The sequence below is a fragment of the Antedon bifida genome, chromosome 4 (genome assembly GCF_963402885.1).
Source record: "Antedon bifida chromosome 4, ecAntBifi1.1, whole genome shotgun sequence".
Lineage (NCBI taxonomy): Eukaryota > Metazoa > Echinodermata > Crinoidea > Comatulida > Antedonidae > Antedon > Antedon bifida.
The window spans coordinates 17,592,034-17,607,411 of record NC_136229.1 but is presented as its reverse complement, the minus strand read 5'-3'; the positions used below and the strand labels follow the sequence as shown (position 1 = coordinate 17,607,411).

Below are 15,378 nucleotides of genomic sequence, written 5' to 3'. Positions count from 1 at the left end.
AACTCTTGCAAGATGACCACAGTGATTTTTCCCCTAACTGATATAGTATAGTATAGTTTGGAATGATAAAAAATCATGAACGAATAGGTTTTGATATAAATAACTCAGTCCAAAAGCTACAATAACCTAAAAAACAATTCAGATTTGGCCACATTAAAATTAAAATCTGAATTTTCCACATTAAATAATAGTTCTTGTATCTCATAATTTTTGTCACTTAAATAATTAATAAATTTTACAGTGTACTTACATTATATTATCTCTTTAACAAAATGACAACAGAAACACATAAAATAACAACGACGTTTCTAAAATGGCACAAAAATATACTTTTTATTGTCAATCAGGAAGGTGTAGGTGTTATATAAAATCCAATATATCCTGTTTATAGTCAAGATTAATCATAGAATTGAAGAGTTCAGAATAAATCTAAGTTCCTTACCAGGCATGAAGAAGTTACGGTGCAACACTGTATAATTTATTACTTGATACTCAAATAAAGAAACACTCCACAGACATGTTCACAATATAAGCTCAATGTTTATTTGTTTACAATACATTCATGGTTTTATAAAAAAAAGTCTGTTTATTGCATATTATTAGTAACATTAATTTGCCGTTCTTGATTGGGGACTAAAACAACTATTGTTTTAATTTTGAGTATTTTGAACGTTATGCAAGTACTCAACGTACAATATTAGTGTTATTTACAGTTTAAAATAAAAATAATCCTAACTTATTTTCTGTACCGTAAAGCTCTTTCTACACTATCAAACGTTACGTGACAAAAAAATGTCATGTGCCCAAATATATATATATATATAAACACATTAGGCAATGAACATTAATTCGAAACCGCCCGGTGATATACTGAAATTTAATTAATTAATTTGAAACGATAAATATGAGGAAATCTGTGAGAATGAGAAAAAGTCGCCCCAACCGAGACTCGAACTCGGACCGCCTGCTTGATATGCAGATGTCCTAACCATTAGACCACTGGGGCTTTCATGGTATTGTTCAAACTCAATTGGATAGCGACTCTTTAACACTCTCGGCGTGGTACGGCGGAACAGCACTAGTCCTCAGTTGTACGCACGCGCATATATATATATAGATAAGATGTTATATCACTACCATATTTGAGTACTGTATATCACTACCATATTTAGGCACATCACACTTCTTTTGTCAAACTAGTTTGATAGTGTAGACAGAGCTTTAAGCACAAGTATTGCCCAATCATATATGCCAATTGAAAGTCAAGGTTTTACATTATTCCTTTACTAGTTTTTTATTAGTGATGGGGTGGAGGGGCTGGGGGAGTATACCGCAAGCCTCTAGTTACGTTCAGGAGCCCCACCAGTCGATGGTCTGATTTTTACAGTGTAAACTAGATTCAAGGTATTACACATTTGGAACGGCATGTGTGCAAAAATGTTTACTTTTTTACAAATATTAGGTCAAAACGGCGTCTAGAACCTGGACTAGTTAGTGGTGAGGCAACAACATGCATTCTCAAGTATAAAACTTGGAAAATAAAACTTTAAATTAATTAAATTTAGCACCTTTTAAATTCATATTATACAGTTTTCTTAACGGTACTTTCCAGCCTCATTATCCTGAATACAGTTGCAGCTATTCTCTCATACGTCAGAAACATGAGGGCAGCAGTTAGTACTGTCTGAATCAGTTTGGTCTCTAGTCCTTTGTACAGATGCCAAAAACCATGTGTTCTCACTATATGTTTTAACATATCAATAGTTTTCATTGATACACCTTTTTTCTCCCCTTGGTTACTGAACTGAAAAAATAAAAAAAATACTAAAGGTATAAGATTGCAAACACTGACTCTCTGCTAATGGACAAAATGTCTTACAAGTAAATATATATATATGTAACTAAGTAGAAAGCCAGGTCAACTGGAGAAAGTTCTCAATACCCTAGCCTAGCTTAATACAATAAAATAAAAACTATGAACTTGGTTACTTCATGGTGCTTTATTACTACAAATGTGTTTAATATGACCATTGCAGGTAATGTACAAAGCATGAATGACACAAAGAGCTACTTGTCAATGAATGATCAGGAAGCGGTTGTTTATTGGGTTATAAAGGCCTATTGTTTCGGACCTCCTGTCTGTTACTAATTAGGAATTTCTTTGTATGTCTACATGTTGATACCAGCTCGTTTTTGCTGTTAAGTGAGCATAGTTTGAGATGACATATAATTATATATTTCTCATACAGGCATAAATTACAGTATGTTTATGTTTGGTGATATATACACAGATTTCCTCATTTTTATCATTTCAAATTAATTAATTAAATTTCAGTATATCGGGGGTTTAGAATTTATTCTGTGCCTGTGATGTTTATATTTATATATATATATATGCACTGATGAAGGACAAGTGTTGCCCGAAAGCTCTGCTAACTTTTCTGGCTGCTTTACTTTATCGTTTTGATTTAGCTTTTCGCTTTTTTTTGTATCTCCATTGAGATCCAGCCAGCCACTTTCAGTATTTTGCCTTTGGATTTATATATACATTACTAAAAATTCTAAATATTAATAAGTGGATAAATTTCAAAATCTCTATGTAACGTAATGGCAACTGTAAATGTGACTGATTAAGAGAATGGATGGTATCTAACCCTTAATCCTCTTTATATACTTAGTAGTAAGTCTTACCCTTTGTTTACTCTGAACGACTTGCAGTGGATACGTTGCTAGTGTAGCTACTGTTTTAGCCATAGCACCAATTAAAAAATAAGTTATATTTCCCAACTCCTAAAAAAGAAAGACAAAATCACAGGAATAACAAAAAAACTTAGCAGTTGTTGTGTTGTAGTAACAAATAAGTACAGACTTTTTTTGGAATAGTCTTTGGAAAGTTCCATATACTATATACTGTAACAATAATGAAACACATACCATGGTGTTGATTACACGCTGTCTCCATCGTTTCAGTGCTTGGTAAACCATGAATTGAATTGCTGGGTTACCTACTAACATCAATGATGATACAGTACCATTCCAAAGTGACCAGAACCCTTCCTCTCTAATAATCTTCTTAAACGCATCTGAAATTGTGCAAGTTCTATGTAGCCTATAACTGGATTTTGGAATTTGTTTTAGCTATATTCTACAGGTGATGTTAGTTTGTATTGTGTTGTATGTAAACTTGTTATTTTTAGATTTGTAGATATTTTATACTTGAATGAACTTTTAAATTGAATTTTATATTTTGTTATACTTTTATATTATAAAAAATGTAAGTTTGGCACAATTTATTCAGTGGCAATGCCACTTATATTTTTAATAAACCAGAATTGAATTGAATCTGCCAATTTCACCACCTGTATTTGTTGTTGTATCAGTATTTTTTTTCTTTCCCCCAGTATACTGTTAAACCATGGATTAAAGAATAGAAGGATATGCATCGACGGTGACATCAAACGATTTTACAACGCGCTTGCCTATACTAAAGCACTGCTGCCAATCAAACAAACACGCTCATTGAACTCCGTGTCTCTAACCGTGGCCCTCTGTAAAACGCTGCGAATCAACTGTTAAATTTGTTGAGACCAAAACGTAACAATGTAGAAATCGTATGCGCAGTCTGAATGTTCTATTGACATTTCTGCGTCGATGATTAATTGACAACAAAAATATATTGCTGAACAATTCTGTTTTAGTTTCATCACAATCGGACTACGAAAAGTTCACTTTCTTACGACTGGTAATTTTAAGTAGTTGGTAATATTAATAAAATATGCAATTTTTATATTTGAATTATCATTATTTGCCTGTCATCTTCTGTCATTAAAAATTGCGTTAATCTATAGAATATTAAATTATGCATTTGACCATGTATGTTGTTAGCGTGGCCGGTGTTCACACATACAACAATCGTGTTTTTAATATAGGGCTAAGCAGTGGTTTCTTCATAAATCTCCTTAATTATCGATGTGATTATATTTAAATTGTAGTGCCTGGTGATTGGCTAGTGGTTATGTCATCCACATCACATCCAATCACCGGGCCTAATTGAATGAAAACAGCGATCCCTGATCCGGGATTGGCTGGCTATGTATAGTTGCGATACGTTACCTCTAGCGGTCGTTTTGAAAAGTACACGCAGGGCAAACTTAATCACGAACAAACGAAGTACCTATTATTATTCACACAAGAAGTAAGACAATGGTGAGTATATAGATCATGATTAAATGTTGTATCTACTACACTTAAGATTAGCAGTATCAATGTCGGCAAATCATATGGTTTACTAGTAAGCCTAGAAGGCCTAGGCCTAGTATTCTTGCTGATTTTGTAATTTTACATGTAGGCTGAGACAACAAATAGTTATTGTCTCAGATGTAGGGCTACTACAGGTCATAAAATGCTACTTTAATGTCATAAAAACATTAGCGAAGATCAATCGCGGCAGAAACCTATACTAATTACAATTATAGCATCTACAATTCTAAGCCAATAACAATATAGTATTGTTTTTATCTGGTATATTGATGAAGTAGGCCTACACTAGGGTCTTCACAATAACATACAATGTAATTTAATAACGGTTTTCAATAAAAATTATACTCAGTGGCGTGAGGCAGAGGCCTGAAGCCACTTGTTTAGGAAACCTAAGTGGCCCTCCAAGTTTCAAAGATCGAGGCCTGGGACGTTTTTAGCATTTTCGACATATTTTATGCCTGTTCCTCTAGGCACTGCTCATGGGCCCCAAGCTTCAGGGCCCCTGGGTTTAGCCAGTGAGCGCACATAGTCGTTACGCCACTGATTATACTGTTCAAATATGTATGGATACATAGGTGCAACAATATTTTCTATTTTCTAGATAGAAAATGAGCAATCACCAGTTGTGTCTGCAAACGATTTGTAGGCTATGTGGTAGCAGTAAAGTTTCTATGAAGGACCGGAAACCAAAGAACGCGCGAAAGAAGCATAGCCAACAAGGTTAAATGTCGTTGCACATGTGCAGTAAACAATATATTAGGCACGCGACCGTTTCGTTGTTACCATGCGGTTAATTAAACTGTAACATTGTGGGCGGTCCGCGTTGTCGGCGAGAGTCAAGGAACCCTTGATCTCACGTCGATGCATATCCTTCTATTCTTTAATCCATGGTTAAACATGCATAGATACATTCAGTGACAATACACAATTCTTTATGAAAAAGTAAGGTTTCATTACTTGATTACCAGATGAAATTATTTTCACATTTCACACTAAATTCAAGGCACTTACCTAAAATACCTTTGTAATATGTGGGCTTGTTTGAAATTTCTGATTTGAATTTCACCCCCTGTAATTTCAGTCTTGTGTTAACAACCCACATTGGAGTGGTGACCAATACATTGATAACACCTTGTAACATAAAGAAAACATTTTCATTTATAATTGTTATTAATCCTAGCATGGTTTATCAAATTTTAAAACAGATGAACTTATTTGCTGTTGGTACATTTCCTGTGGGTGCTTAGTGCATGCAAGATTATTTTGTTTTTGCTTGTTAATATTATATATTAAGTCTTTTTAACCATAATTCATTCATTTACAGATTTAATTTTTACATAATCTACCCATCACGTGTAGAACAATGTGAAATGACTCCATTATTATTATTATTATTATATTATTTGCATCATACCTGCTATTATACCAAATATGAGATCCTTTATGGGTTTACTTTCTGTTAAAGTCAACACATACTTGGCTTGTAGACCCTGAAAGCAGTAGAAATATACAAAGTTTGAGCAGCATAGACTGGATATTACTGGGAACCAACCTTTGTATAGAGATGTACTGAAAAGAAATGAAATAAATGACTTTGAAATCTTCGCTATTTACTAATATATACCAGGATAATTCAGAATTATCGTTTTTATCTGGGAAGGACGTGGATTCAGGGTTGTTGGCCTTGGTGGCGACCATCACTTAACAAAAAGCAAATCCCCTTTCGTTTGACTCATCACTGAGCATCTTCTACGTCCCAGCAGTACACAAAGTTATCATTTTTTAAAATACAGTAAACTGTGCAGAATTAAAATTTAAGTTTTCAAATACTGTAGTTTCAATACTTACTACCCTTCCTGCTTTAGAATTTCCAAAATAATGTGAAACGTTGATTTAGCTTGACGCTCATCATCAACTGAAAATATAAATTTAGCATTAGGCCTACATTGAGTAGCTGGCTCATTTGAGAGAAAAAGTATAAAAATAGAATTAAAATGTATTTTGCTTACGCTGTTGGTCCAATAAACAAAAAGTGGTAGTATCTTTGAAATAAATAAAAAACTATTTTTGTTACCTTGTAATCGAAGCCTAGCCGTGTCCAGAGGGAAGAATACTGTCATGGCTGCCATACTTCCCTGCAATGACACATACAACATTGATCTATTATTTAATTGAATTTGATTCAAGTCGGCCCTAAACTGTTCGGCCCAAAGTCAACTCAGCAAAAAACTAATCGGTCAACTCGGCCCTCAATAAAGTATAGAACGCAAAAAGTGCAAATGAAGCAAATTGATAAAATACTAATAAAGATCTGTCTACACTATCAAAACTTTATGTTCGTTTGTAAATCCGTTCCATTATAGTTTTTATAATTGAGTTCTCGGCAAACAATGTTTATAATATTAATGGTAGCCATATTACGTGCGATTAAAAAAGATATGATAGAAAATTATGAGGTTAATACTAATAAAGTGCCGCAAGCAAGCTAAAAAAAAAACACCACATTTTTTCATTTGGTAACTGTGTCTACTATTGCAATTGTTTGGTAGAGAAATTGAACTTTTTTACTCGGGGTACCCGAGTCTAGGACTCGCTCATCTTCTCCTCTTCTTCTTCCATCTGGACACTATTGAGCCAACTTTCAAGTCCTACTAGTTCTTTACGCGTCGTCTGACAGCTCTGAATCATGGCATGCATATACTAGGGTAATAGGTGAACAAAGCTATAGAGAGAACATTTTCGTACTTCAACCGGATGCATTATGACGTCATAAACATGGTACCAATCGCAAAAAGTGCGATTTATAAAGTACTACTCATCCCTTATTCGTTGTAGTATTGAGCTGGGATTTGGCATGGGTATACTACAGGGACATTTTTACAGGGATTTTTTAATTTCAAACCGGTTGCAGCCATATGACGTCTCGAAGATGGTACCTTGGTGCCAAACGATTTTTGTCGTAATATAGCCGTGTTTGGTGTCATTTCAAAGGTCTTGAATTGGAGAATAAGAATATATACAGTAAAACCTATTTATGATATTGTGACGTCACTTCTGCTCCCGGAAATAGCAAAAAATCACTTTGAGATTTCATAATTTACCGTAATTATGCCATTTCCGGTTATGTGACGTAACTTTTCGGAATATAGCCGTATTTGGTAGCGAGGTTATTGATGTGTATGTGACGTTACATCCCGTCTTATGACGTCATTACATCTTCTTTTACTGTACTCCGAGTATCGCACAATTGTACTTGTTTAGCCTAAAATTGAACTATTTGTTTTTTTTAATTTTATTTATTCATAATATCTAGGCCTAGCTATAGGCCTATAATAATATTTTAGGATGGTGAACAATTATAAATCCAATTCGTTTTCGTGGACCCGATCGTCTTCCCTTTATTTTTATAATGGGCCGGTCGTCTAATATATTGGGCCCGAACGTCCACAAAGTTGGGCCCGAACGTCCGCACGCGTTGGTACCCGATCGTCTGTCAATTGTAGGCCTAACTAGGGCCTAGCTAGGCGGCCTACTTTAGTTCACTTACAGTTGCCCCAGCCAAAGCATGTACCATTGTTTTATAAGAAAACAAAGATTCTGATCCACTCATCTTATGATCGTTCTCCTAGTCAATTCAAGGCCTAGTGGAATTTAAAGTGAAAAAAATATAGGCCTAGGCGCGGCTAGGAGACCTAACATGTTGTTATTGTTCTGAGTTAAAAAACCAGTGATTTACTTTTTTAACCTCACAACGTCTGTTTTAAAAGTCTATAATCAATTGTCAATTTGGACGTTTATGATTGGCTGTAGCAGCCTGTCATGGATGGATGAATCTCTAATGGTTGTATATTAATTAATAATAATAACATTTGATTTAATGTAATATAACATTAGCACTGTGTTTTTTAATAAACATTTTGGTATACTAGTTAAACACAATGATAAAGGATTGATAAATAAAAAATAATGAATTAACATCGCTATCAACAATGTGGTTTGCTATTTAAACAAATTTGGTATAAAATGTTTTCGCTGGCAACGCTGATCGTGGATCAGCCGCGCGTGTATTTAAAAGGAACAAGCTCAATGATGGATCAGTTCTTTAAACATCGGACCTTGCTGTAGTTGTGCATCTGTTGTGGAAGTTGTTTGTCTTTTTGCGTTTAAAATTGGTTAGGCCTATATCCAGACTTTATATCTAAGAAATGGCTCTTCGTACCAGATCTCAAGTGGTTAGATTTTCGTTATTATATTATTATTATGTGCTTTAATCAACTTTAAATTGATTTTGATTTAACCGAAACCGTTGGTTATTTGCTGGGCTGGCTTGCCTTCCTTCGGTGTAGGCTAGGCCTTCGGCCTTTTTAGGCAGCGGCTAGGATAGTCTAGAAAGGGAGATTTATTTTACATCTCCCTGGTCTAGATGTCGGCCATTTTAGACAAGGCATATATAATATTACTAAGATCCAAGCTTACAACTAGCATACTACCGAAGATCTTTTTTTTTTAAATTTTCAATCACATTAATAAATTAAAGGATAAGGTCTAAGGATATACGTACCGCCACTGGACGTATAACAAAAGATAGTTATACGTACAACCGATGAACGCAGTTGGCCGCCGCTGGACATACAATGTGTAAAACTAATAAATATTAAATCTCTCTTAAATTTAAAAAAAAAAAAGTCGTCAAGCTGAATCGATCCCACAACCTCTAGGCCATAGCCTCATCACAAACACGCCACACAGCTGGCTTGCAGAAAAACCCTTTCCATAAATAAAAGAACGGAAAAAAGCAAATCCTAAATCATGTGGATTAACATGCGACATCTAAATGCTCTATAATTGGTTGCCCGTCGCGGTACGATAACAGTTGTTATACGTACCATCGTTGTACGTATAGCCAGTCCCTAAATTTTTTTTTTTCTTGCTTTTTTTTTTTCAGAATACTTTCAATAATGACAATGAAAACAAGTCCAATGCAAGGCTTGTATTGCTGGCTGCCAAGACTCGAGTTTCAACACGTGATGTCAAGTCAAGAGCAGCTCTCGGAAACCTTAGCAATGTTACTAGACAGTCGAATAGACTTGCTGAAAAGGTACGAATAAAAACTACATTGTAGTTTACATAAGATCCTACTCTTTTTTTTGTCTAATGTTTCAATTTGTTTTTACACTTTTTTTTTGCAGGCGGCGGTGAAGAAGCCAGCTCGAATGACTAAATCAAAAGCCACATCATCATTACTTTCAGTTGCAACAATGAAGCCTGAAATTGTAAGCACTGTGGTTTTATCTTTAAAAAAAAAATCTTGCAATAGAATAAAATTGTTCCAGTCTCCTTGCGATTTTATGATTTTTTTCCCTTAAATATTTCATGCTTTTCTATTTCTAGGCACCAAAATCTCCAGAGGCTATGGATACAACTGAAATGGGTCAAATTGCACAGGCATTTTCTGAGAAAATGATGATCAACATAGAGGACATTGATAAACATGATGGCGATAACCCACAACTGTGCTGTGAATACGTTAATGACATTTATGATTACATGAGGCACTTGGAACGCGTTTTTAAAGTAACAAAAGATTATATGGAGGGTCAGAGCATCAACAGTAAAATGCGAACCATCCTTGTGGATTGGTTAGTTCAAGTGCATCTTCGTTTTCACCTTCTGCAAGAGACTCTCTTTCTCGCTGTTCAGCTTATTGACCGCTATTTGGAGGTAAATAACTGTAAAATAAAAGATAAAAGTACTTCAAGTTGTAGCACATTCTCAACATGCGTTACCTCTTCATTTATTTTTCTTTTTCAGTTAAAACCAGTTTCGAAAGACAAATTACAACTTGTTGGTGTGACTGCGATGTTCATTGCCTGCAAGTATGAAGAGATGTACCCACCTATAATGGACGACTTTGTCTACATCACCGATAATGCTTACACCACAAGCCAAATCAGGAGCATGGAAATTCAAATGTTGTCCGGCCTCAACTTCGGATTAGGAAAACCCTTGTGCATTCATTTTCTTCGCAGAAATTCCAAAGCTGGAGAGGTGCTACATCGTTCCTTTCACGGGTTGCACCTTCTGTGTAGTTCACTAGCAAGCACATGAGTTTTTGGGGAGCACATTGAAGCTCTACTCTGTCCAAACTAGAGAATTGGGCCAAAATTAACAAACTTCATGTTTTTTTTTAGGTTACCCCAAAGAAACATACCTTAGCCAAATACTTGATGGAGCTGACCCTTCCTGAATATGAGATGGTGCAATATAACCCTTCAGAAATAGCTGCTGCAGCACTTTGTCTCTCTATGAAACTGCTAGATGCTGATGCCCAATGGAACCCAACACTCATACATTACAGCACCTACACTGAATTTTATTTAAGGCCGATTATAAAGAAGATGGCTTCAATAGTATACAAATCACCCACTTCAAAATACCAGGTACAGTATTTTATTGGTGCAGTAATACATTGAGATGGCCCTGCTCGGAAATGAAATAGCTTGGATTGCTTGTATTTCCATTGGAAATAAATTCAATTAATCTTATTAATATATATGATTATTTTATTCTTCCAGGCTGTTCGTTCAAAATACTCAAGCAGTAAATTTCTCAAGATCAGTACACTGTCTGAACTTTCCTCGCCAACAATCAAGCAGCTAGCAGAGGAATAAGATGACTTGTGTAAATATATTTTGCGCAGGTTTCTACAAATTTTATCATGTTATATAAATAAACCATTATACGTGCCACGCTTAATTCTGACGATGACTTAATAGTCCAGCCATATAGTTAGGCATATTATTTCAAATTATGTATTATCATCACTTTAAATTATGTATAGCCTGTATCAAATGTAATTTTATATTCAATCTTGTTTTAGTTGTAAATGTATAGTAATTTAATATTAAAGTTCTTATAAAAATATTTTATTTGGATTTTATTGTCGTGTCTCCTGTACCACTCATCCTCTTTGTTTGCCTGCCCCATGCTCCATCAGCTAATTTTCTGCTCTTGGAAAAATCCGAAATCTAAGACTTGTACAATAATTTAGTTTCATGGCATATGCATATGTCGAAATTTAGCATAGCTATATTTATATTCATGTAGGATTAGGTTTCATACAAATTAGAAATAAGGAGTACTCAACAGTACCGCTGTACTGACGAATCCAGGTTTTTGCCTCTTTCATATTTATAAAATTAAACAAGCAATTATTTGCATATGATGATATGTATTTGTATAATTAAAAACCTGTAACTTATATATGTAAATAATATTTCAGGTATATTTATTGTCCAAAAGCAGACGATCAATGATACAAATAGCCAAAAAGCTGTAAAAATGTATAGACAATGAAATATAAAAACAGGAAACGACATTCATATAAAACTGAGTTAAGGCATGAAAAAATATTTTGACAAAGATTAATAGCCGAGTTTCACAATCTTTCAGTACAACCAAGGGAACTTCAAAAATTTCTAAGGCTTCTCAAACACTCATGTTTAGGGGGTAAAAAAATGCCGATATCGGATTTAAATTAACTTTAAATTTACATATCGTATGCAAATAATTGCTTATTTAATTTGAGGCAAAAAACGTCAGTCAATCCAAAGCAACCTAGTACAGCGGTACTGTTGAGTACTTATTTGATCCAATTTGTACACACTGTTCAAATTTATTTTGTAATGTAATGTATATTCATGGTATATTAAAGGTTAATTGTCCCCCAACATGAAAAATAAAGACTTTGAGCCATTTTGCTGTTTTAATAAAGTTATGCACTTTTTTTTGCAAAAAAAACCCATAACATAGTACTGATTTCACTACTAACAAATTGAAAAGAGTAGTTACATTTTAAAACCTCCACTTGACAATTTTTCGTTTGATTGCTGTTTTTTTTTTATCCAAGTGAAAATTTATGTACAAATAAAATTGTCTAATCAAGCATTAAAAAATATTAATTAATATGTAAAAACATGTATAATTGTTGGTTACTTGGTTCCTAAAAGTAAAAAATATTTGGCAGCGGTGGGATTCGAACCCACGCCATCGAAATGACTGGTGCCTTAAACCAGCGCCTTAGACCGCTCGGCCACGCTACCTACATGCCTCGAAAGTGCAAAATAAAATATAGATTCATCCACTTACTATAGCATATAATTATTTAAGTAATTTTTGTTATTATTTAAATACAGTGTATAGATTGTTAGAATAATTCCAAGTCGTCAAATTTGCAGGGTTTTGGGGTTTACATTAATCATTATTAGCTAATTATGTAATTAGTTGTGTACGCGTGTGTATTATGTTCACGGTTCACTGAACACACACCCCGCGGGGAGGAGGCCATCATTTTTGTATAGGCCTAGCTAAACTGTTGAAACTCTTGATAAATCATCATGTTTCGCTATCCATTGACTTGCTTTTGTCGAACTATTCGTACTCCGATTCATTATTTTCCAATCCGTAATTTCAAAAGTGCATACAGTCTTGATAAACTGTATCCAGAGAGCACGATAGATATTACAGTACCCTACGAAGTTCAAGAAGGAGGTTGTCGTGAGGTAAAAGTGATTGGAATCGTGGTTGGCTTATTTTAATAGTCGTTTCGCTCCTAATATCACATTTCTACTTTCTATTAAAAATCAAACGAAAAATATCTTTTTCACACGACGTTCTATATAATTTTAGGTTTTCTAGTTGGGCCAATTCCTCGAAACGGCCCTGTGGGTTTTTTTCAGATATTAATTTAATTTTTAAAAATCTTTTTTATCTTTTACTGTTTTTACTGTAACCAAATTTATTTTTTAAGGATGAAAATGAACCATTCTCGGGCTATATTCCTGTTTGTAAGTATAAATGTATTATTTGTAAGGACTAGGCTTTATATAAGAACATAAAATAACTATTATGACGTTATTTATTATTATAGGTACAGGCCTAGATAAATTAATTGTCTTCCTCTTATCTTATTTACAGCCAAACTAACTGTAAAAAATAGTAAAAGCAGTGGTCCTGGTGGACAGAATGTAAACAAAGGTACGTTGGTAAACAATTTTCATTACATAATAATTTTTAAATAACATTTGATTGACTATAGTTATCTTCTTTGTTTCTAGAGTACTAATTTGATTTTTACTTATATTTCCAGTAAATACAAAAGTAGAAGTACGGTTTAAGGTTGAAGAATCTGATTGGTTACCAAAGCATATACAAAATAAATTATTAGAAAAGGTAATTTTTGTTGTAATAAATGAATACTGGTGTGAAATTAATATGAAAGAAGGTCTTGGACATTAATGTATAAATAAGTATCTTCTAATATTTTTACATTCTGTAGAAAAAAACAAAAATAACTGTTAATGGTGAATTCTATGTGCAGTCTGATCGAACACGTTCACAAATGACTAACTTTTCTGACTGCCTAGAGAAAATTCGTTCTGCAATTGCAGAGGTAACAAGGAAGCCAAAGGAACCATCGGAGAAAGATAAGGCTGTTTTGCGTATGAGGTAAAAGACATTTCTTAAGAATTCATGTCACCCTACTATAATGTATTGATTCACTTGTTGAGGTAGTGAGGGCGAGAGCCTAGTAATTTATTTATTCAATCTGTCTTTATACTGAATGACACTTTCAGTGCTAAAGCATTGATTTCCAAAGTGGTTCAGTAGAGAATATTAGTAATGTGCCCATATATGGAGACGATGACATCATATCACTACCATATTTAGCCATACCACACTTTTTTGTCAAACTAGTTTGATAGTGTAGACAGATGTTTTATCTTTTGCATTACAATGTTCAAAATGTGAGTAGCATGGTTCTCGCTTTTGGCACGCTTAAACCCTTGTGTTGCGTCCAAGTGACAAACCAAGCCCCTGGATCCGCCTATGCATTGCTAACTTTTTTTCTTTTATTTTTTTTATTTCGGCAGGGTTGAAAGGAATCATAGAGAACGGTTACGAGAAAAGAAGATTCATTCTACAAAGAAAATGGATCGTAAAGTTTACGTAGATTAGTTAAGACAAAGTTGTTTAATAAATAAATTGATATTATTAATTATCAATATGCATGATTTTGCAGTTGCATTATTTTTTTGTATAGTATGGCCCGTTTACACTAGGACGATAACGATCGACGATAAATAAACAGGCATTTTTCTTACATAAAACAAAAGAAATTAGAAAAGCTTTCGTTCTACTACTATATTATAATCATCTATGCTGTCATTTATTAAATTAATGTTTTAAAAAATCCATTCAAATGACGTCATGATCAATAAAAACAATAAAATCGTATCAGGACATTATTTCTCCTACTAATCATGACGTCATTTGATTGGACGTTTGAAAATATTATTTAATCAAAGGCATGGTTATCCTATTGTTCTAGGATAAAAACTTAAACTTTAGATTTCTTTTGTTTTATGTTTGAAAAATATATATTTATCGTTGATCGTTATCGTCCTACTGTAAATGGGCCTTAAATACCTTAATATCCTTGAAATACATTTTTGATAGAAAAATTATATTCTATTATACTCTCAGACCTAATGATATTTCCATCCAGTTACGATATCGGCTTACATACGTCTGAAATGAAAGCATAAAACTTCTAACTTGGACGCAACGCCAGCCAGTCCTTGCGTTGCGTCGTCCTTACGTTGCGTCGTCCTTGCGTTGCGTCCCGAAAAAGCAATGAGATAATCATCCGTCGTGGCGCGATTGCTCAAAGCTAGTGAGAACCAATCTTTAAAAGAATGATAAATAAATGAGACATGAAAGAAGTTTTTATTTTTTTTTATTCTATTTATTATTTTATTTTTAAAACCAGAAACAAAAGCAGAAACAAATCCGCCACTTACAGCTTTTTTAACAGATACAAAGACAATTACAACAACTCAAAAACACTTAATTACGACAATTTTACATAGAATAAGGGATATATGTCAACTTTTCGGCTGGTACAACAAATTAAAATATATATGTACCATCTCATGTGCGAATGACAGACTTGCCTGGTAATTTTCTTTTGTGGTTTTGATGTGAATTGGGATTTCCACTTTGTCAGTTTGTATTTTATACATTGCTTCACATTTCATCAAGTAAATATCTATCGCA

At 33.9% G+C, this 15,378-nt stretch overlaps 3 protein-coding genes and 1 non-coding gene across 4 annotated transcripts; 2 read left to right on the top strand and 2 right to left on the bottom strand.

Moving 5' to 3' along the window:
• Positions 1-520: 520 nt before the first annotated feature.
• On the bottom strand, positions 521-7,963 carry LOC144839301 (peroxisomal membrane protein PMP34-like). The gene is made up of 8 exons (XM_078694617.1): positions 7,808-7,963; positions 6,335-6,395; positions 6,109-6,175; positions 5,675-5,829; positions 5,272-5,391; positions 2,935-3,083; positions 2,692-2,790; positions 521-1,804 (listed from the first exon to the last, which is right to left on the bottom strand). The coding sequence occupies exons 1-8, from the start codon at positions 7,868-7,870 to the stop codon at positions 1,583-1,585; spliced, it is 936 nt and encodes a 311-aa protein (XP_078550743.1). The 5' UTR covers positions 7,871-7,963; the 3' UTR covers positions 521-1,582.
• Positions 7,964-8,360: 397 nt separating this feature from the next.
• Positions 8,361-11,184, top strand: LOC144839300 (G2/mitotic-specific cyclin-B-like). Its single transcript, XM_078694616.1, has 7 exons — positions 8,361-8,492; positions 9,206-9,358; positions 9,450-9,533; positions 9,652-9,981; positions 10,072-10,308; positions 10,452-10,700; positions 10,836-11,184. The coding sequence occupies exons 1-7, from the start codon at positions 8,466-8,468 to the stop codon at positions 10,929-10,931; spliced, it is 1,176 nt and encodes a 391-aa protein (XP_078550742.1). The 5' UTR covers positions 8,361-8,465; the 3' UTR covers positions 10,932-11,184.
• A 1,096-nt stretch (positions 11,185-12,280) lies between these two features.
• On the bottom strand, positions 12,281-12,362 carry Trnal-aag (transfer RNA leucine (anticodon AAG)). Its single transcript has one exon. It is a non-coding gene; the product is annotated as a tRNA-Leu (tRNA).
• A 227-nt stretch (positions 12,363-12,589) lies between these two features.
• Positions 12,590-14,333, top strand: LOC144840225 (large ribosomal subunit protein mL62-like). Its single transcript, XM_078695964.1, has 6 exons — positions 12,590-12,821; positions 13,070-13,106; positions 13,237-13,296; positions 13,409-13,491; positions 13,598-13,767; positions 14,193-14,333. The coding sequence occupies exons 1-6, from the start codon at positions 12,657-12,659 to the stop codon at positions 14,275-14,277; spliced, it is 600 nt and encodes a 199-aa protein (XP_078552090.1). The 5' UTR covers positions 12,590-12,656; the 3' UTR covers positions 14,278-14,333.
• Positions 14,334-15,378: the final 1,045 nt, after the last annotated feature.